We start from the raw sequence: 23,023 nt of genomic DNA on the forward strand, positions 1-23,023 counted from the left end.
CCAGATGGATGCTACAAAAACAGCAATAGTCTAAAGACAAAGTAATCACCAGATCACTCTAGATTTTGCTTCAAATAGGATTTTTCTTACCATCAAAAATTAGGAATCATCTGACCCATTTTAGGTCATAGGGTAAATGCTGTAATAGAGTGCTTGCAGCATTAAATGTTAATAGAAACTAATCCACAGGGTAAAATAAACTCGTTTCTATAACATGGCTTATCTGAACTTGTTCCTACAGTCATTCTCTTTTTTTTTAATCACAAGGGAAGAAACATATCATTCACCAATAAAGATTTCAAAACACTTACAAGTCTGGGTTTTATTACTGCTTCTTGTACAACAGCTTTCATTATCTACTTTTACTGACGTTTCCTTTAAATTTTGAGATTGGCACCCTAAATCTGAATGTTCAACCTTCTTTTCTGCACAACTATTAAGGCTACCGACACCTGCTTTCACTTCAGGCTTATCTGAAAGACCATCGGATGTAGAAGTTGCATGTTCTAGGTGCTTCTGCAGTTCAGGAGTAGTGACAACGTCCAGTTCTGCCTTAGAAGAAATCTTTGCAGGAAAGCACTCCTCTGGAAGGCCAGTAACTGGCTGTGGGGCAGACTCCAGTCTGCTCTCCTCATCAGTGCTTGTTTTAGGCTGGATACAGCTACCTTTGGGCTCACTCAGAATTCTCAAGTCTCCAGCCCCAACCTGAGAAGATTTTGAAGAAAGCAATCCCGCTTTGCAGACATCTGGTTTTGTTCTCAGTACTTCAGGTTTTGTGTTTAGACAAGAAGAAAGTTCTTCTGGTAAACTCTGCTTATGACATCTGAAAAACATAATAGGGGAAAGTAGTAGCATCCTGGTCTTTCTTATCTCTTATCATTCTAAAATAATTCAGTTTGCTATGACAACCAGCAAGAAAGAAAAAAGAAAACTGTTATGGTAGAAAATGTTGGCTATGTTTCTGTGAGATAGAGTGGAGAACAATCCATCCATGGCTCTGGAAAAGTATCTTACACACTCAGAAAAATGTAAACCTAAATGCTCCATGCATGCTCTCTAACTCTGTAACTGCTCCAGTCACTTCTGCTTCTTAGAGCATGATGAATCTTAGCTTTCCCTCAAAACAAACACTGTCACATGTAATCAGAAAACACATACAGTAGTTAAGAAACCCAGTAGTTTTTAATGTGTCAAATTTAAAGGTCTACACAAGGCCAATTACCAAATCTCTTCTTTTTCTGTTTCAGAAAAACTTGTGCTGATGTCTCTTATATAATAAAAAAAATTTAAATTTAAATGAGAAAACTAGTATTCTTGCATACCAAAACTTGAAAACTCAATCTCACGGCTTACAGATGTATCAAGATAAAAGCTTTGAAGTATGTTATATATATTAGAAATATCAGAAATCCCTTCCTATACAAAATACAAATCTAACACTACATAGCACCAGCAGGATGAAACTCTTGTCCCGCTATGAATAGCAAGCCACCATGAGTGGTCAGAACCCAAAGCAGCAGAACAAGCTGATTACTTGCTTGTACATAAAATTTATTCACTATTTCTTCTACTTCTTTTTTAAAAAATATTTTTATTTATTCTTTGACATTTCCATACATTTATACAATGTATTATCTTTATTAGATTTATTCATTTTACGTATGTTTTGTATGAATGTGTGTACCACCTGTGTACCTGCCTGGTACCTCTGGAAGCCAGAAAGAGGGCACTGGATCCACTGGAACTGGGGTAATGGATGGCTCTGAACATAGTGCTGGGAATAAACCCCAGGTCTTCTGCAAGAAAAACTTCACTGCTCTTCCAAAAACCCTTAAAGCATTATTCACTCACCCTTGAGGAAGTTTCGCTCCAATGTTAGGTGGAGAGTTGGCTGCCTGGGGAGTATTTTGCTGTCTTGGGTCCTTGCTAGAAGGAGTTGCTGCAGTACAGCCAAGCAGGATCTCCTTAAAAACTATTGTGGGAACAGACTCTACAGGGCACACACTGGGAGAGGCCTAAAAGATACCAAACCAACAGACATTAAATACAAAATCCCTAGTGGAAAATAATGTTAATGAAATTAAAGATAGTTTCCTTTGTTTAATACTAAGCAAGCACAAAATCATTGCCAAATAAAGACCAGCATAACAAATAAGTGATAAATCAAACACCAAGAATGCTTATCTGATCTCTGCCACTATAAGGAAATGTGGCAGTGCATAGAGGTGGACTTTCAAGTGACAGCTTCAACGGTAGCTGCTTCACATGCAATCATCTGGACATGACTTGAGTGCCCACCACGCACTTACTGCGTAGATTGGCAGGAGACCAGACCACATAGGACTCTTGTAGGCAATGGAACCTACTGGGTACCACGATAAGCCTTGGCAATGCAATAAAGATTTGAGGACACGATTCTTGTTCTTATGTGGCTCATCAAGTCACAAAGGTCACCCCAAGCTGTAAAAAATATTAAGTCATGACTGGCCTATGGGAAAAAGCTTGGATATCTTTCCCCCTTCCCTTTCCATGTAATTTTACCTTTGTAAGAATAAAAATATTAAATATTCATATCTGCTATTTATATTAGCTACAGAAATAGAATTTCCTACCATGAGAAAAAAACAACATATAAACTCTAGACAACTTCTGTATGGTAGAGTGTACAGTCAGTCTACCAGTTTTTACTGGACTCCATCTGTCCATCAGGCCCTTCTCAGTATGTCATATACCATGATCTGTATTTACCAAATCCAAACTTAAAGTCTTCAGTTCTACATCCAATAACCTCTAAACTACGACACACGAATTTCCTCAAATTCTTAAAACCTAACAACTGCCAATATGTTAAACGCTATCTACTCATGAATCATTTCCTCATTTACTCTGGCAGCCTTGAAAAGACTAATACAGAATTTTATAAAAAAAAAAAAGAAATAAGAAAAGTCATCAATGTGCTGGAATTGTTTTGATAACCACTTATGAAATCATTGTCTCCAAAAGCCAAATCACCACATTATTATAAGTGCTTATTCAAGGTTCACTTTTACCAAGCATCTCTTCCATCTGCCACTTCCCTTTCTTTGGATACATCTAGAGGTGATGCAAATACTTCTCCTTAAATTACACTCCAAAAACAACATACTTAAGAACTTAGATTGTAAACTGTAGGACATAGTTTTACTCTGTACAATATCCATCAATCTGTTTAAGTCAAGAAACTTTCCATCTTCCCCACTTCCCACAACCAATCAATAAATCATGTCTCCATTTTCAAAGTATCTACTCAATCTTTCCATTTTTATGACACCACTACTGTTTCTCCCAGACTAGTCTTGACTTCCCTCCATTTTTGCTAATCCTAATCCTCATGTTTCTTCTACCCAGATCTATCTCATTGTAGACTAACGTTTATAAAACATTCATCAAGTATGACTATCACCCACTACCTACAAGAATTCCATATAGTTCAGCCTGCTGCCAACCATCACTCCCTCTCACTGAACTATCAGTTGTCCGCATTACTAACTAAACTGGCTTTTCTTCCATCATTCATCCTAAGCCCCTTCTAGTCTGGACTTTGTACTTGCTATTCCTGCTGCCTAGTTTTCAGTGGCTGGCTGCTTCTATCTTCTTAACCTTAGTTAAAGTGCTACTCCTCAGAGTCTCAGGTCACTCACTGCCAAGAGTGTTCTAGCAGCCACTCCTTAGCTTTATCACAGCCCCATTTCCTTTTCCAAAGCACCTGTTACACTAGGAAGTATCTTTTCCTTAGTTGTTGCACAATGTACACTTAGGAGAATAGGCCCACTCCTTTATCCTGTCTGAACTCATCAAGCCAGACATTAGGCAGATGGCCAGTAACACTGGTGGGATGATATGTGCATGAAGAGATGGATGACAAACACAGCAGCACTTCATACTCTTAAGTAGCTGGAGGTAAGTGGTAGAAGTTACCTGAAAAGATAGGCAGTAGTAGTGCTCACCACAGCTATCTCCCACAGAGTACTCAGTAAATATTCACTGGAAGGGGAGATACAGTCTGCTGTTTTTACAATGGTGATTCCCCAAACGAAGGAAAGGCATTGGGGAGAAGTAACAACAGTAGCACAGTGGGTAAAAGCACTGGATTCTGGTGTCAGACCTTGGTTTGAAATTTGAAATTTTCAAAGTTTCTGACACTTCTTATCCACTGTTCCCATTTACTATAGTGCTTAACACACAGGAAAAGCAGTTTTAGAGATAAGCTCGTAAAGCAAGAAAATCTTGTCCAAATGTTCTTGATTATGTCACTGTGTGACAGAATCAGCATTAACTGAGACTGCATTTTAAGAATCTGAAGAACACCTGTCCACACCCTGTCTAAGACTCAACAGGGACAGGATTCCTGATCCCCAAACCCATCTTCACGCACACACTTCTGCACTAGCCTCTGACTTGACAAAGGTCAAAGTTTCTTCTTACCTGAAGAGTTTTCCCTGAAGGTCTTCTATACCAGTCATGGCAATAGTTCCTCCCTGCCAGCAGACGGAGATAATATAATTGAGTGTACGACAGTATTCTAAAAAGGTCACTGCTGGCTCGCACTCCTCAGCAGACTCTCCCAATTAACCAAACAGCATCATAACTCTGAGGAATATAGTCTGCTAGGCAGAGAAGACCTTCAAGGAGCCAGATGTCACTGGCAAACATGTTTATCTTTACCACACCACAGCCAAATGTCTCACCTACCTAATCCCAAACTCCTGTCTTCCAAAGGCCACCCTAAAAGTAAACTTGTGCCAGTGCAGTGTATTTGGGAAATGAAGCCAAGTGTATGGCTGTACTCACCTGCCACTTATATTTACAGTAACTGCCTACTTCCTCTTTCTTTACCTTTCCAATTCTCATGAAAGCTAGGTCAGGCCAGTGTTTCCAAACTTTTAATTATAAAATCACTCAGAATATTAAAGAACACTGATTTGGGAAAATATTCACAAGGAATCAAGGAGGATACAAGAGAGCAATCTTTTAGTTTCAAAAGAGACATTAACACCGGGCCTCTGTGATACATAAAAAGAAGGGCAAGAGGAAGGAGACCAGAGGAAAAGCTACCATTTCTTTGCTTTGTTGTACTTTTCTAGACTAACCACAAATTTTGAAGTAATAGCGCCGGATTCCACAAGCCTCCAATAAAAACCTACTACTTACAAATTCCTTTAGAATAGCATAGAATTCAAGTTGAAGTCTTTTCATTCATCTTCTGCTCCCAGAAGTCACCCATAATGATGAAAAACTTAAGGTGGAGACCCAATGAGCATATCCCATCATAACCCAGACTTAAGTGGTCCTCCTGCTTCAGATCTCTAATAACTGGGACAGCAAAACTACACCACTGTGTCTGATAAAAAGTGACGTCTTTAAAATACAGAATACGGTTTTACATTTCCTGTGTGTAGGTTAATGAACTATCTCCAGGCCAAAGTTCAGACTTAATTTTTAAATAGTCTCTAACAATCAGTTCAAGAGCATACAAACTTACCAAGCATGAAGAGATAGTACAGACATGCTCCAAGTTAAATGAAGTCTTCCTTCCCTCCCAGTGGAAGGCAGGCAGAGAGAGGATCACTATGTATAAGCATGTTACAAGCACCTCCTTAAACAAAAGTTGACCTGACTTCACTGCCCTTCCCACACTCAGAGGAACTGACACACCCCAAGAAGTTTCTACAGACCCTAATTCTGTCAGCATCTCAGGACGATTTTCCAATATCCAAACAAGGTACACCAGCCTCATTCCTTTACCCTTCCCCACACGCCACTCACACTCTTACACTCTCCATGACAGGTAACAGCCAACTGGCCTTCCCTCACTTCATCATAGATGGTTAACAATGCTCCCAAGCCAAAAGCTGGCAGGTTAGAATTGTTCCCACTCTTACTTAGCTTCTCACAACCCTGACTTGGAAAGATCCTCTCTGAGCTTCACACCCTAAGATGCACTGCAACCATTTTCTCTTTATAGTCCTTTAACACTTTTTCCTAACACCCTTACTACCCACTTCCTTCTAGAGTAAGGATCTCTAACCAGTGCAGACCCTTCCTATATTAAGAAACTACACAGTACTATATGTGATCAGCTGACCACATCACTTGAGTTTTCAACTTGTTTGTTCATTACATTGTACCAGGTATTCCCCTACATCCTCAGCCCTAACACCTAGTCTTCCACCAAGTCAAATTAACGTTATTCTCTTAGGTTACCGCCTCATTTGACGCGCACTTACAGTAGCTACTAACATTTACCAGTGCCCATGTTTCCACTGTCACTTCCTCCCAAATCACAACATACATTCAAGACCAAACTGAGGCATCCCTTTCGCCTCTAAAGGTGCTTCTTTTTCTCTTCTCCTGCCTCTTGTCCTCCAACCATAATGAAATACTTCCCCTTAAGCAAACATGACAAGTTCTTTCTCTGAGAGCTGCTTGTGAGGTGCCTGAACAACTCTTGCTCAGGACAAGCCCTTCGAGTTTGGAAGCACCTCCGAGAGTCTCTCTTTTTCTCTAAAGAGCTGGCTCTTCGAGAAGGGAAGTCCAAATACATTTAGTCTCCAAGACTAGACATCTAGCACATAGTAAACACACCATCTTTTTACTCTCCTGGATTAGTATATTTGAAATTAAATGAAAAGAAATAATACTAATTTCTACAATGACCTCTTTATTCTTTCCTGAACGATGTGAGCCTATGCCAAAAATGTTCAAGACTAGACATTTGCAAGGAAGACAAAAAGCTTTTATCACCTTGATTCAGGAATCCTTGGGCAAAGTACCAAAGCTCTTATTGTCTTAATACAGACAAAGGTGCAGGCAAGGCTCTTAGACCCCAAACTAATCTGGGTTTCTGTCACACAGTGCTTGCTTTGGTTCTACATAATCCTATTATCTATCCCTCCTGCACTTGATCCAGAACCCTAGCTAGATTCGTTCACTGACTCACGATCCAGTCTGTTTTCCTTTGCCTTATTCCCTTAATATTCAAGTGCCCCTCTTAATGCTGTAAGCTCAGTATCATTCTAGTCAATTTTAGAACTCTAAACTTGAACCTGGAGAATCATAATGTGGGAAATTATTAACATGTTCATTCGGATCCCTAAATGGTAAAATTTATTAGTCCTGTAACAGGTCCTAAAGACAAAAGGACAAATAGCCCTAAACGGTATTTCAGAAGAGAATTAAATAAAGCAACTAAACTCACATGGCATCCATAAAATCCTGTTTTTCTGAGCCAAGATTAATCAACTATTTATTCTAAAAAGGTAACATATCTATATACTTAATCACAAATGATCAATGTGAGGTATCATTATCATGAAGCTGAGGGTCCTATTTCAACAGACAAGCTTCTGATAATACCAAGGTTCTTCCCTTTCTCTCATGCCAGGCGTGTTTCCTTCCAACTTAACCATCCAACTCAATTACCTTCAGAAACATCTCTAATGATAAACTGTCACACGAGTGTTCATCAAATAACTATTAAAAAAAAATAAAACTTTTGGCCCCCAAAAATAGTGAACCAGATATTTATATTATCTCCATCTGCTTGAGTACAGAAATTATGGCCAAGATCTGGAACTTAAAGCAGCAGCAGACAAGACAGAACAGAAGAGCAGAACAAACTGCTGCATCACTATTAAAGACTAGCCATGCAATGTCAGAGTTAAACAGTTTCACAATGACAAAAAGAAATCAGTTACCTCGGAGCAAGATTTTGCTTGTTTAGAAACCAAACTTCCATTCTTCTCAGAAGACTTGCGCTTTACAGCCCCAACTCTTGAAGAATTACCTACAACACAGAACAGTGGGTAAGCAGGGCTCCGTTCTCTTACTGTGAGGATAAAGAAAGGAGGAAGAACAGTTTTAATCAATGTGTCTTACCACATGTCACAAAGTTATCATGCACAACTTCAACATGAATCAGTGCAGGGTCGACAATTTTCAGTGCTGGAATCTTAAAAATAAAACAAATACACTGGAAATTTTTAAAACGTTGAGAATAATACTTGGAAATGAATGCAACTAATAGGGACACCATACAAACAACTTCTTTTCACAATGACTGCAATGCTTTTCATTTCTAACTTTAACATTTGATTGAAGAAGGGGGTTTAGAATGACAGTTGCTCTGTACTGTATCCTGCCCTAGAGGATGACATCAATTATCACTGCTTTTACCTCCTCACAGTTGACTTGAAGGGTTTTTGATGTTGGGTTTCCATTTACAACAGTTGCTGAAAACCACTGAGTAGATGGATCCAAGCTATAAATTTTTACTTCTGAACCAACAAGGTTCTTATCACCTTAAAAAGAAAAAAGAAAAACAATTGCATTCTCTCTCTTAAGAATATCAATATATTTATACTGTCGTACTCTATGAGACTGAAGAAGTACCAAACTAGTCACCACAAGTGAGCTGTTCCCTGTAACTGTTAAGGCTCAAAAAACAAACAAACAAAACTAACGCAAAATCTTATGGCTATGAAGCTGACTGAGAAACCACAACAGTAAACAGAAAGGTGAAGATTATCAAATAATATCTTATCAACTTCATATAACAAAAATTCCAAAAACAGCAAATCTATGTCAAAATATAGCTGGTTTTGTAAGTGTCACCTCTCAAAATTTATTTGGCATAATAAACCCATTGGTCACCTCCTACATATAGAAAGCAACAAACTTGCCTTTTTTTAAATTTTCAAATTAAAAAGAAATTTCCAATTTCTAACATCAAAAAAAATGTTTCTTCCAATAAAGAGTAAGTGAAAAATCTAAATACTAGCTTCTTATCGGTCCATCATTGGCTAATTCATGACCCATCAACAACAGATTATCTACACACCTTGTAAAAGATGGCTTTCATCCAAATGTTTTACAATCAAAGCTTGAAATTCTTTACTGACTATCTGATTATCAGCAAGAGAAAGCCGAAGACCGTTTACATCCTGTAAAATTAAAGACCACAAGAGTTATTTATGAATGTTAAGAGTTGGATCTTTCAATTGGTTCAGTAAGATTAATTAAGATGATATCTACTAATCATTTGATTGTAAACTACTACAACTCCAGTGAATTGAACAGGTCAAAAACCACCAATCAAAGTATTCAGCAGACTGAAATTAAACCACCCAAGTCAGGAGCATGAAATGAACTATGGGCTGGACTGGAGAGATGGTTCAGGAAGAGTTCTGAAGTCTTAGTCTGCTCTTCCAGAGCACCCATTTTGGTTCCCAGCACCCACATCAGATGACTGTTAGCTCCAGCTCCAGGTCACCCAATGCTCTCTTCTGGTCTTCAAGGGCACCCATACATATGGCATACACTCATACAGACACATAAAAATAATTTATTTTCAAAAGGCAAACTAGGAGTCAACATGACATAATCTTGGTTATAGGAATAAAACACAAATCAAACTGACCAAATAAAAATATTCTATATCCCAAACCCTATTAAGGATCAGGAAAAGTGGGAAAACACACAAGACAGATGCATAATGTCAATTCATTGAAATTACTGTTTTTATCAAACAATTTATTTCACATAAACTCATTTAATCTAATAGTATTCCAGATGCATTTCTTGTTATAAAAGGTGAAGGGACAAACAGAAAAATCTGAATGAATAGCCTAAGACTTCAGAACAAGCTTGTTCTAAGACACTCTGTTCTTGGCAGTAGCTCCATTCTTGGCACTATTCCACAGCTCCCTGGTTTTGTGTGCATAACCAGTTATGATAAATTTATACAGAAACTGTCAATAGGAATCACTTGACAAACCCAACTTCTAATACAGCAAAGAAAAAAGGTATTAGGCAAAAAGCCCTCCAGCAGCAAACCTTGAGGCTTACCCTGTACTGCCTTGGATGAGGCTCGCTCATGTCTCCTGCTTGAAACAACTAGTCTCAGAGTAAGAGGCCATGCTAGAAAACTGCATTTATTTAGTCAGGTAACATCAGATAAACCTAGAAGCTCCATAAATACTCTAAGTCAACGACCAAACACTCAGATGCAGGTGTTTTTATTTCATGCACTTATTGTTATTATAATTTCAGAAAAAATATTTTAAGATGATTCGCCAATTCCTACTACAAAATGAAATAATGTGTTAACAAAGATGGCTACACAGGGTTCACTAATGAAACAGACCAACTCTAGTCATCTAGGAGTTTTAGGGCCCAAGAAATCTGTCAGTGAGTTCGGATACCCTTTGCTTACTCACAGATTATCATATTCAATGTCAAGACAGTTTCAATTCCAATTTCTGCATATGTCAAAGGGGTTTTCAGGTGCAGTCTATATTACTTTAGAGCAAGCAGACCACAGGGTAATAACAGCCTCCAACATGGGATGTTACAGAGAAATGCCTATCTACGAAGATGGTGCCCTGAAGAAATAAAACTTTGACTATTCTTTAGCAAAAAAATAGCATACATATATTATATCCCCTTCAATTAACTATATGTTGCTAGTAACATTATATAAGTAAATTCACACTGACAACCCACCATGCGTTTTTCCTGCGGGAAAAAAAAACTTCAATCTAGAATTTTCAGTCTTAAGGAGCAGAACTAAGAATTCTACTTTCACTGAAAAGCTAGGACACATGAAAAATGTAAACTCTGAAAACCCAGTGCCCAGAAGTAAAAACTACTCTCAGAAAGTAAAACATCTATTTCACTAATAATTCCCTGATCCTTTCTATAGACAAGTCCTTCTTCCATTTAAAGTAGGAAAATCCCTTGAACTTCCCTAACACACATATAAGTTGCATCTGAAACTAACTCAGGAGTAAGCATGTTCCCATGTCAGCACTTAAAACACTATACAGTACATGCATTATCAGACTTGTTTTCCAAGACAAGGAAGTGAGATAGGAGTAGAGAGAAAGCCAGTGTTCCAGGCTTCCCAATACAGGCTCAACAATCCTGTTGACCACATGGATTCCAAAATGTCTGTTAGCAAATGGAGAGGTTTAGTTAACTCTACATAATACAGAAAAAGAGACTCCAAATCACAAAGTGAAGTGAAAAGGGGTGTTGGTAAAGCTTAATAAAATGTTATCTAAAAGATGAATGTTATTATGAAGCCAACACTATTCTTAAGGTAGTGATCCCTCCCTTCTAACAAACTTAACAATCACCTATGAGCAAGATCCAAGACCTTAATTGTTGTAGAGAAGAGGTGCGAGTTCTGCAACCTGACTGCACACACAGTGATACTGTTGATAATGAGAACTGACTAGAGTCTCTAAGAACACTGAACTAGGGAACATGGAACAACTGCTCCAAGGAGAAACATGGGCATTTGTGAACCTCTAGTTCACATTTTCATCAGCTGATCAATATGCAACAATCTTATATTATGTGTACATGTGTTCAAAGATAATGTCTCAGTATATATTACTGTTCCATTAACCCTGAACCTCATGGCTGAGAAAAACTTGGTATCTAATGCAACAATTCTTTCTTTACCACTTTCTTACACTAGACAGCACTGTAACATTTTTATGGACACTTCAAATAATAATTTTTTTAAAAAAAGAAAGGAAGAAAGGAAAGAAGGAAGAAAAAAGAGAAAGAGAACAAAGAAGGGGACAGGAGCAAATGGAACAGGAAAAAAAAATCATCACTAAGATGCACAATGAGCCGGGCGGTGGTGGCGCACGCCTTTAATCCCAGCACTCGGGAGGCAGAGGCAGGCGGATCTCTGTGAGTTTGAGGCCAGCCTGGTCTACAAGAGATAGTTCCAGGGCAGGAACCAAAACCACAGAGAAACCCTGTCTCAAAAAAAAAAAAAAAAAAGATGCACAATGAAATTTCTTCCCACTATCAAAGCTGAAAATGGCGGAAGACAACCTCCCTGTGTTACTTCAGCTGGAGCTTGTCTCAGAAAACTGAAAACGTTGCTCTGTGCAGGACTCCGCAGAGCCATGCAGCACAAACAGCAATTGGGGATTATAAATGTATTTGAGCGAACAGGCAAACTCACAAGCCATGAATGAGGATTGCGTATGTGTACACCTTATATAAAAAGTAATTTTAAAATATCACACCTACCTCTTTCCATACCACGTTACACATCAATGTGATACTGTTGTCCTTTTAGTTCTAAAAGAACAGCACAAACCCACAGGCTAACACTAAGAGATGCCACACAACAACTAACTTTGGTCAGTTTTTCCCTATTAGGTATCGGAATGAGGGGCAATGAATAAGTGTTTTACTTCTCACATTAAAAAAACTTCTATTTGTATGTTAAATACCATTCCAAAGATTTACCTGTACAGGCTTCAAAAGGTCTTTGGAAACAAATACACTTTGTTGATCTCCAAGGAACCGAATGGAAGTTATGGATCCCAAGCCAGCTTTGTCTATTAGAGATTTGTACATCTAAAAGCAAAACAAAAAACTGTTATGACATTTTAACTGCTATCAATGCCATTCTGGAAATAGGAACTGGCAATTTTCCACACATGAAGAACGTGACAAAGCCATTAAGTTTTTATTTACTGCAAGGATTTCCTAACGTTTGTGTTGCCACCAGATTACAACATTTATTTAAACCTAGTAATTTAATGTAAACCAGATATACATTTGGGAGTTATTAACACACAATCAAGTCTACAGATCCATGAGTTCCCAAAAACTTATATGGAAAAAAATGTGTACATGTTTTTGGCTTGATTTTCCTGAGAGACTGGGTATATTTTTAGAAAATTCTTAACAGCTGGAAAAAAAATACATAGGGCAGAATACAACTACAACCCCATATTGCTCAACCATCTACAGTGGCTTTTCAATTAGAAACAAAATATAGACTTTTGCTAGCAGCCTGCACAATATGGCAGTTCTCCATCTGCTTCCCGGCTTCTCCAGCTTCTCCGTACCTGACTCCTGCTTCCAGCTCCAGCTTGTTGTCATCACACACAATCTGGCCTGTCCTCTCCATATCCACCTATCACTTTTTTGTTGTTTTTGTTTTTGTTTTTTTGAGAGAGTTCTCTGTCTAATATCCCTGGTTGTCCTGGAACTCATTCTGTAGACCAGGCAGACCTCAAACTCAGAGATCCGCCTGCCTCTGAATCCCAAGTTCAGGGATTAAAGGCGTGCACCACCACACCCAGGTAGAGCATTTTTGCTCCAAACTTATGATGTGGGTAGAGCAAAGCCTGGTTTTACAGAATACTTAAGGAGTCCCATCATATTCTGAGTCCTTCTACCCACCCCTCCCAGCTCAGGCCTCTGTATCAATGCCCACAGTGTCCAGTCAACACTGCCTGTTAGAACGCACCTGCCATACTTCTCTAAAGCCAGCAGCAAACTCCAGATTTCTTCAAGAGCTGACCATCTAGCCAAACCAAGGGATCTGTGTGAATGCATGTCTGTTACTTTCTAACTTGTGACCTTGACATTACCTCCATCTCTACTTCTAAGTGAAGAAAGTGAGGCCCTAAAAAGTCATGGGACCTGCCTAGAGCCACAAAGCTCCTGTCAGGGTAGGCAGAAAACCCTGAGTGCTCTTTTAACTCTTCCACCTTGTCACACACGATACTTGTCTCCCTGAAGGTCAAAAGGGCATTTTATTCCCCTTGTTTCACCCAAAATGGATTAAATGTTCTCTACTTGTCAGCTCAACAAAACATAAGTTTTACTCACTATTGCAGGCCATTGAATAACTCGTTCAGGAATTTCAGGTGATTTTCGTTCCGCCAGAACCAAGTTATGTTCTACTAAAAAAGCTCTCCTCAGAAGGTTGTAGACGTCTACCCATCTTCTCTTCCTCCAAGACTCTCCATCAAATTCCACACACACCTAAACACAATAAAGCAAACTCAATTATAAATGCTGAAGTTTTATGCTATCATTATCCTACTTGTAAGCATGATTTTTCTACTGGGCATATGCTATCCCCACTTCACAGACTATACAATATGAAAGGTAATCATAGGTACTCACACATGGACCAAGCTCTAGCTCCCAGGATACACAAGTATAGAGAGCACTTAGGGTCAATACCCTCAAGATGACCTCTGGAAATCCCACAACTCAAAGAACTCTGAACTAGAAGGGCTTTAAACATGCTAGTCAAAGTGTGACCTTTAGAGAGCTAGAAGGAATCTGAAACCCCTGTATTTATTCTACTGCACTGTACCTCCCTGTTAATATGAAGAGAATGTTTAAAATGACTCTTCCACTACCACAACCCACCTTTAGAGTTCCCCAGTATCAGAAGAACTTAGCACAAAGCTTCTCTTCAACATCCCTTCCAACTAACATGGAAAATTCACCTCAGAGTTAGAAGTCTAAAACTAATTTCTTTACTCCATAAAGAAACATAGACGCGGCTCTAAAGGTCTGCTGTTATCTGATTTTCAGTGCTGAGGAAGAACCCAGGCAAGTGCTCCATTACTGAGCTACAGCCACAGCCAATACAGTTACTTAAATTAAAATTATGACAAAACAAAACCTACAAGCAAAACAAAACAAAACAAAAACCAAAAAGCAACAACAACAAAAAAAACACACATGTACCAAAAAAAATTAAAAAACCCACCACAATCCCAAAGCAGATCTCTATAATTCCCTGAGTCAGGAATTAATCACAAAAACTTAAATTATATAAATCTGCTAAAAAAAAAATCCCATATTGAGCCGGGCGGTGGTGGCATACACCTTTAATCTCAGCACTCACAAGGCAGAGACAGTGTTTCTCTGAGTTCAAGGTCTACAGAGGAAACTCCAAGACAGGCTCCAAAACTATACAGAGAAACCCTGTCTCAAAAAAACAAAACAAAAACAACAACAACAAAATACCAAAAAAACACAAAACAACAACAAAAAAAGTATTTAAGTCTTTTATTCTATATATTTAATCTTTTTTAGCAGATTTCAAAAAATAATCACTTAATATCCAACGCAAAAGAATCAATTATTTTTATTTAAAATTCCTCCTACAAACCAGCCCCTCATTTTGAGTTTCAAGGATTAATCACTGTTTTATCTATGGAGTCTGCTCATGACTCCTACTCCTCCTCAGCAGTGAGGATTACTAGCTCATCTGCTAGAAACTAGAGAATCCTTTCCTTGAAGACATTTTCCCTTATCAGAGTCAACATCTCCTAGATGGAATGAAAACATCTACTTTTCCTTCCTAACGCATGCACAGTGCTATCTGTGGAAGACTGACACATGAAGTCTAATGGGTCAGTCTGTGTCTGCTTCTATGTAGCACCATATATCCTTGGCGCACAATTTCTAATCATTAACCAAATTATCAAAAATGAATAAATCAACAATTCCTCTCTAAACTGGCTCTTGTTTCTGTTATCTACTTAAAAGGTGATGGGCTTCCAGCTCAATGTTGGTAATGCCAATCCTAAACCTTCCTGGTCTACACAATACTTTTTAAAACTACTGAGGCCAGCAAGAGATGGCTCAGCAGCTAAGAGGGCTTCTTGTTCTTACAGGGGACTTGGGTTTGGTTCCCAGCACCCAAACAGTGGCACACAACTTTTAACACCAGTTTCATGTTCAAAGATCACCATGTTCCTGTTTTCTAGGCAGAGAATCTGTACGCATCAGTCTTAAGCCTAGCCCAGTTTTCAGGGACAGTTTTACTAAGTATTAGAAATTTGGAATAAAAGGAATAACCATAAACAAAAGTACAGAATTAGAGATATGGGCTTGAACCCCAGCTCCAAAGCTTTATTAAAATGATTTTACGCCAACAAAATCAACCTAAAAAAGCTAAGGAAGCAACTAACCTGAACCCCAGCTAAGAACCCATCACTTTGTATGATGTGATAATAGAGAAGTAGAGAAGTCTGATGTACAGCATGAGGACCCCATTTCATATTCGTCGTATGCACAAAAAGCTCAGCATGGCAGCATCTGCCTGTCATTCCAGTGCTGTGAACAGGAGATGGAGAGCTGGGGGTCTGATCAGTCTTGCACAGTCAGCAAGTTCCAGGCTCAGTGAGACCCTATCTCGAAGAGTAAGTGGAAAGTAATGAGACACTCAGCATCAACCTCTGGTCTACAGACATGCATACAGACCTGCACACAACACACACTCAAAAGAAAGAAATACACTGGTTAAAAAGTCTAAACCCTAAATTTAATCCTTTGATTATTATTTTACTAATTTCAAAATAAAAATAGTAACATCTACCTTTCACTGGATTTAGATTTAAAAATAATTATGAAGCATTCCTTTTATTTTCTCGAGATAGGGTCTTATATAGCCCTAGCTTGTCTATTATTTGACTGTACAGACCAGAATAGCCTTTAACTCAAGAGATCTGCCTGCCTCTGCCTCCCAAGTGGCGGGATTAAAGTTATGTGCCACTCTGCCATCTTAAGACTTCATGGTAACTCTCACTGCTAGATCACATATTAGGACTGGCAAAGTTGACAACATGATTACGTTGTATCTGGCTGTATTCACAATAGGTGAAGGATTTCCTTTAAGATACTAAGTAGATTCCCAAAACTTAAGTAACAATCACAATTATTATCCATTCACTATTTGAAGCTTAAGATAACTAATTTAAAAATTGGACGAGAAGTCTCAAATTTGAGAGAAAAAAAAAGCTTAGCTATTGAAAACTGTCCAACTTTCATCAACTTTGTAGATGACACTACCATCTACAAAGTGTAATTCCAAAAGCTATACAATCATTTTTTAAAAAGAACAAAAAACTCTAATATTTTAAGTATACAATTTTTTGTTGGGCTGCATTTATAGCTACCCTGGGGCACATGCCAAAGGTTGGACACATCTACGTGACTTTCAAGTATCAGATTGTGTTTGGCTAAAATTCTTATTAGCTTTGGCTTAAAAACAAATGACTCATACACAACACATTCTGTAATCTCCCCACCATCTTTCAGTTTCCTATTAAAATCATGTGTCTTTTAAAAGCCAGGGCTGTTGCTCAGTGCGGACACTTGCCTAGCACACCTGAGGTCCTGAGTTAGGTAAGGCAGAGTGAGGCAAAGCCGGAGGATCACGAGATCAGGTCTTCCTCAGATACATGGAACCTGTCTCAAATTAACAAAATTAAGAGCACTCCTCTCAAGATAATCACCTGCCAATATTTCTGTCAGAAGATACTCATATTCAAAGACAACTCTAGTAACAACTGCATGACAGAGTACCAAAGACAACTCTATGTGCTGATCAATCTGCCTGGTTCCCATTGTTCTTTCCGTGGGCATACAAAGAGATACTACTTATGCTTAATTAACTATGGTTCACTACCTATACTTTCAAAGTTTGCTTTTCTTTTAATAGAGTATATAAGTGGTACCTATTAGTCTATCAAATCTTGATCATATGTTGGATAGTTCAAATTATTTCAAGTAACTTTTCCCCCAACAGTAATCTTTATGCTACATCATATCAAGCTATTCTCCAAACCTACAATTTTGGCTTTAAACTCATCTCACCTGAGTATCTAATCATAAAACCATTGGAAATGCCAGGGAAAATGTGTCTACAGCAGGATGGTATGGCTAGAGCAGAAGTGTTTGCTTATACAACGATTCAGAGCACTAGTACTTTCACTAACCCATAAATTAAAAAACAATTCAATGTGTGTGTATATGTGTGTGCAATGCTACTTGAAGATCCTACAACCTGACATCCAAATTTAAGAGGTAAACAGTGTTTATTACACTGTGGTATGAGTTTCTAATTTTACATAGCTTCAGTGGCAGTGGATCCACAATTTTCCAGTTCAAGTGGTAGGGAAGGACAGAGACTAGGCACCAACCAAAGAATCTAATTGCTGACAGTTTTAAGAAATGACCTACACAGGAAATAAAAACTATGTATCTGTTAAAGACAACCAAAGGAGGGGGTAGGAAACTCAAGAAATAGCAGACCCAAAGAAAGCTAAAGACCTACACAGGCAAGGTGGGTGTAGAGGGCATTCTAAACACGCATATGTACCCTTCACCCTCTAGTAGAAACACTTGGGCAAGGTAAAACAAGTCCTGAAACTAGGAAATGGCCACGGCCTCATCAGTAAATGATTTCCATATTTCCCCATAGTAAAGGAAATGGTCTTGTAATCCTTCGTTTATTCATTCAAGTATTTGAACACACTAACTGCTAAGCAAAGCTCCAGGTGTTAAGACACAAAGACACACATAAATAAAGAACACTAACCCCATTCTATCTGAATATTAAAGGCACTGCCTGAGGTCTGCAGAAGAGTGACAAAGTTATTTAACTTCTGTAAATCTCAATTTTCTGTATTAAAAAAAAGTATCTTCCTAAACAGAATATTTATAAGGGTTCAAAATGGCACTTGCCACATAATAACCATCTGACAATAAATGATTCACTTTAACTTTTTCAGAATCCACTGCTATATATATAGCTTTTCTAATCTTTAAAATCACTTTGTTACAAAGTCTTTTTCTAGGTGAAACAATGTTAAGCAGCATTCATCTTGTTATCATTCATCCAATTGCAAGTCTAGGAAGGCTAACATGTGGACTAACAATAAATGGACAGTTGCAGTTGCATACAACTTGAAATTCCCTTGAATTTAGCCTAGTCACTCCGCCACCCTCAATGCCCCTAAGCCCAAATGTAAACATGGTCTTATTTCTTGCTTTAGTCTCACAAAGCATAACTTGATTCTAGAGTTTTAAGACACATTTCTGTTAAATACAATATGCCCCCCTAAACTTAATTACTGTTACTACTCAACTAGGGAACAGAGTAATAAATGTTTGGAAAATAAAGCAGATTTGTACCTACACAAGAACTGAGTTACAAAAATTTGCAGTAAGGCAAAATCCTTCATAACAAAAATTTTCTTGAGCTGAAATCCAAAATTACACACTGGGAAACATGGATTCAAATGTTCCCACCATCATATAGTGGCTAGTTATGTCAGCTTGGACCAAAGAGTTCTCTGAAAGTGAAACTATCACCTCCTCAAAGGCTTGGGGGAGAGGGGATATGGAGATGAAAACATGTTAAGGACATTTTACATATTTTACATTGCATGTGTAATCCAACAGGTCATTAATTACAGAAGGAAATACCTAGCCTCCTGTCACCTTCCCAAGAACTAAGGACTACAAAGCTTAAATACTGCTCCCATTTAGATCAGATAAAATAAAAAAACAAAACAAACAAACAAACAAAAAAAACAGGTATTAGAGGGGTTTTTTTAGCTTTTTTTTTTTTTTAACTTGTCAGGTGAATAAACCACAACAACCATGATTGAAGTTTGGTACACCGCCCACTTTATGCAGTGGTTACTACCCAAGAGCAAACAGACTGGTCATTCCCACACAATTTACTATCTCTAAAACCAGACTTGGTGGAATGAGTGGGATTAGAAGAAAAACAGCAGCAGCAGCAGCAGCACTGTGGCTCCAGTCTCTGATGGGCAGTATGATGGTTATGCCAGAAGCCTCTGCAGGAAAAGGTCCTGAGTTAGAATACAGGCTGTATTCATTCCTAACTAAGAGGCCCACAGGCTAATAAATTTAGTCTTCTTTAGGCATAAGATCTTTATCTGTAAAATGGGAACAACAGTCCTTTGTAGCCCAAAGTACGGGAATTAAAAAAAAAAAAAAGAGTGTAGCTGTTAGTGATCACAATGATGCTTGGAGCGTGGTTGAATGTCCAGTGGTTACTCTTCCCTTGCAACATGAATACAGGGCACATGGTAAAAACTCTGTCAATACATAACCAAATATCCTTTTCCAACAATCCTCTTAAGACCCACAACAGTATAGGCATGCACTGTCAAGTCTGTGTTCCACTGACGTGTTTCAGAAATCAACATTCAACTGACAACAGCTAAAACTTGCATCCTTTGAGTAGCTTTCCAGAAGCAAAGATCCCAACGCACGTACATTACTCAGGGTAGAACTGTCTTCTGTCCTGACAAGCTCCAAGTTATCACCACTTAGGAGTCTGTTAGGAATTTTTTTTCTCGGATGTTTTTTGCACAAGGGAGTCTTTGATGACACAATGGCTTCCTTACTGCTTGTTTCCAGACTATCTTTCCAATACTTGTATCAGAGAGCAGAATTCATCCTTGCAAAAGAACGAACTGAAGGCTTCCAGTTTTCATTAACATCAAAAATATGTTCACTGGTCACATCAGTTCCCTTTCTCTCCTTCCTCCCAAACACCCACATGTAGTATTTCTGAAGGCATTCTTCCCAAACACCCTGTATGGGACTGCTCCACCCAAGGCATCCATATATGGTCATACCCAAACCAACCCAGCCTCTCTGACAACAGGAACTCACTCCGGCCTCATTAACCACACACCAGCAAAATACCCACCTCAACAAGCTGAACGGAACTAAGCTCCGCCCTCTACATTCATACTTCATTTCCAAGTTGTAAAGTTCAAAAAGTTGAGTGAAGAAATAAAGAGCAACACTCCCAACTCCAATCGTCTATTTTGAAAGCACTTCCAAGCTAGCCCTCAATAAATGTCATCCACTTCTCTAACCTATTGCTAATAAACAACACTCCTCCCGTTGGGGGCATAATCAGAGAGTCCTAGTGGGACCCAGCGCCTGCATTAATGAAGCATGTCTGAACAATCCTAAGCCCATTATTAATCTCAGGCAGCTGGAGCTCTAAGCCAAACACACCTTGACGCTACAAACCATTTCAAAGACTTTCAATGTCTAGATTTCTGCACCTTTAGATCACATGCCAACTTTCTAGTGGCCCATTTCAAAAAAGGGAGGGAGGGGAGCTTGACTGCCGCGTTACCAAGGTAACTGAAAACCCTCCGACTGCCCAGTCCCAGGAGATGGGTTTTTTGTTTGTTTGGGGGGTTTGTGTTTTGTTTTTGGTTTTTTACCTTCAGATCTTTCTTGGTAACGTCAATGTGGGAAACAGCTCGAATGGTCCCAGACTGCCAGGGCCACTCCGCGACTCGCTCCAAGTCCCAGCTGTCGTGGCCGCCTTCGCTGCCTTCGGCTGCGGACAAACTAAGGAATCGCTTCCCCACCAATACTGGCCAACTTTCTCCGAGCGTGAGCACCATGGTTTCCACGCCAGCAGGAAGGGCTCCTCCCTGCAAAAGGCACAAAAACAAATTTCGATGGGGGCGGCCGAAGTCGGAGGCGGCCCGAAGAAGAAGCGCCGACCCGGACCGGTGGAGTGACACCCCCGCAGGTGGACCCCATACTCCAAGCTGCCACCCGCGCCTCCCCACCCCCTTCCAGCCCTCCCCGGCCGCAAGCACCGGCCCGAGTGCCGCGTGACCCTCTCACCCCACCAACTTTCGCTTTTTCCAAACCTTTCAAAGCAGGACGCTGAGCGAGAGGGAGGACGACGGAGCCGCAGCGCCGGTGCTTTTTCCTAAGTGTTCGTCCCCTTGCCCCGGCAAAGAAAAGGCTCCCCGAGTGCAGAGGGCCCGTCCCAGCGGCCGGTCCCCGCCCCGGGCGGCCGCGGAGCCGCCGTGGACTAAGCTTGCGACTCGACACTTGCCGCGCCCCCGCCCCCCGCTTCCGGGCCGCCGACTCGGGCGCACCCCCGCCCCGCCTGCGCCGTGAACCGAGGAGACGCGGCGACCGCCCGCACGGACTCTTCACCTTTCTCTCTCGGTCTCCCGCAGCCGAGGCCCGCGGTGCGCTTACCCCGCCTCCCGCCTCCCTGAGTCAACCGCGACGGCAGCAAGAGAGCCCTGCCGCCCAGCCGACTCCAGCTCTGACTTGGTTCAAGAGCTCTCTCTCACAAGACACGCACAGCCTACCGGACCCGCCCCCTCAGAGCCGCTGCCACCGTTCATTGGCTGAGCTTCGGGGGCTGGGCGGGGCATCTGAAGAAACTGTCTGTTTCTATTGGCTATCCTGAAGAGGGCGGGGCGAGGAAAAAAAAACAATTCCTTGGCTGCCTCCTCCCTTCCCCCCCCTCCGACTCGAAGCCGACCCCCATTAGAGGGCGCAGGACGCAGTCGGCAGATCCTTCCGCCGCTGCTCCATTCTTCCATTTGTTGCCTCGCGCTACGCAAAAAAGTCCCGCCGAATCGGTTATCGACTTTGAAGCCAGGCAGGAAATCGCACAGGCTCACAGATAAGACTGAACGGGGAGACCCTGGACCGGGAGCGCTGATTGGACTGCACTCGAAGCGTAGGCTGTCGAGCGAAGATGGACCTTCCCAGAGGCGGAAGAATCTCACGGGAAAGGGGCGGGGGCGGTCCACAGCCCGCGGGGGAGGGACGGTACTGGGACGTGCGGTTTCAGGCGTACGCAGCTAGGGGGAGGAGCCACTAGGCTCCGGAGGCTCGTGCGCAGGCGCTGGCAGGGGCGGGCTCTGGAGCTTGGGCTGCTGGGTGAAATGGCCGCTGGAGGCGCAGGCGCACGTGGTGCCGGTCGTGCATGCCTAGGGCCGCCATTTTGAAGGCTAAGTGAAGAAAGGAATGGAGTTCCTGGAAAATGATGCTCATTAAATCTGGAGGCAAACAATCTATTAAATACTATGTGGGATGGATTTTTTTAATGCAAAGTGGATAAAAGTTGTTCTGAGACTTAACAAAGAAGCTGAAAAAGTGGATGGAGTTGATGATAAAAGTGATAATGGAAGAGAAGGTGACTTTGGAGGACAAAGGAGAGAAAAGATTATGTGGTTTGTACCAGAAAATTATTGGTTGAATGAAGAAAGGGAATAAATAGTTGGAGACTTCTTCATGAAGCCTGGTGCTTGACCCAGCATCACATTTAAACCTTAACATAAAATGGATGGAAATTGCCTGTTTTACAAATGTGAAAATGGGACATCAGACAAAGTTCAAAAATGGATTGAGGAATGAATATATAACGCAAATTAGTATCATGTTCATTTTGAAATATATTTGGTCTGAATATATGACATTAGAAAGTTAAAACTTGAATATTGCTAAAGAATTGAGTTGAATTTATAATATGCAGACCATAAAGAGATGGAAAATGGAATGAAGAAACCTGCCCACTTCAACAGAAGACGGA

General features: G+C 40.2%; 1 protein-coding gene across 3 annotated transcripts in view; it reads right to left on the minus strand.

The window, feature by feature from the left end:
- The window catches only part of Kdm3a (lysine demethylase 3A), a 42,661-nt gene extending 20,923 nt beyond the window's left edge, over window positions 1-21,738 (minus strand). Inside the window, exons 1-10 of one of the 3 annotated variants that reach the window (XM_041639943.1) lie at window positions 21,631-21,738; window positions 20,895-21,110; window positions 13,693-13,848; window positions 12,316-12,426; window positions 8,879-8,981; window positions 8,215-8,339; window positions 7,918-7,990; window positions 7,737-7,825; window positions 1,852-2,015; window positions 312-823 (exon numbers count right to left, since the gene is read on the minus strand). In XM_041639943.1, coding sequence (XP_041495877.1) covers window positions 312-823; window positions 1,852-2,015; window positions 7,737-7,825; window positions 7,918-7,990; window positions 8,215-8,339; window positions 8,879-8,981; window positions 12,316-12,426; window positions 13,693-13,848; window positions 20,895-21,080 — 1,519 coding nt within the window. In that variant the 5' untranslated portion in view covers window positions 21,081-21,110; window positions 21,631-21,738. Of the gene's footprint in view, window positions 1-311; window positions 824-1,851; window positions 2,016-7,736; window positions 7,826-7,917; window positions 7,991-8,214; window positions 8,340-8,878; window positions 8,982-12,315; window positions 12,427-13,692; window positions 13,849-20,894; window positions 21,111-21,335; window positions 21,506-21,630 lie in introns of those variants that run through there. The other 2 variants (XM_041639947.1, XM_041639939.1) reach the window with 2 other exon arrangements.
- Window positions 21,739-23,023: the final 1,285 nt, after the last annotated feature.

Source organism: Microtus oregoni, unplaced genomic scaffold, assembly GCF_018167655.1.
Source record: "Microtus oregoni isolate MIOR12 unplaced genomic scaffold, Mior012 000002F_ref0000024, whole genome shotgun sequence".
In the NCBI taxonomy this organism is placed as follows: Eukaryota; Metazoa; Chordata; class Mammalia; order Rodentia; family Cricetidae; genus Microtus; species Microtus oregoni.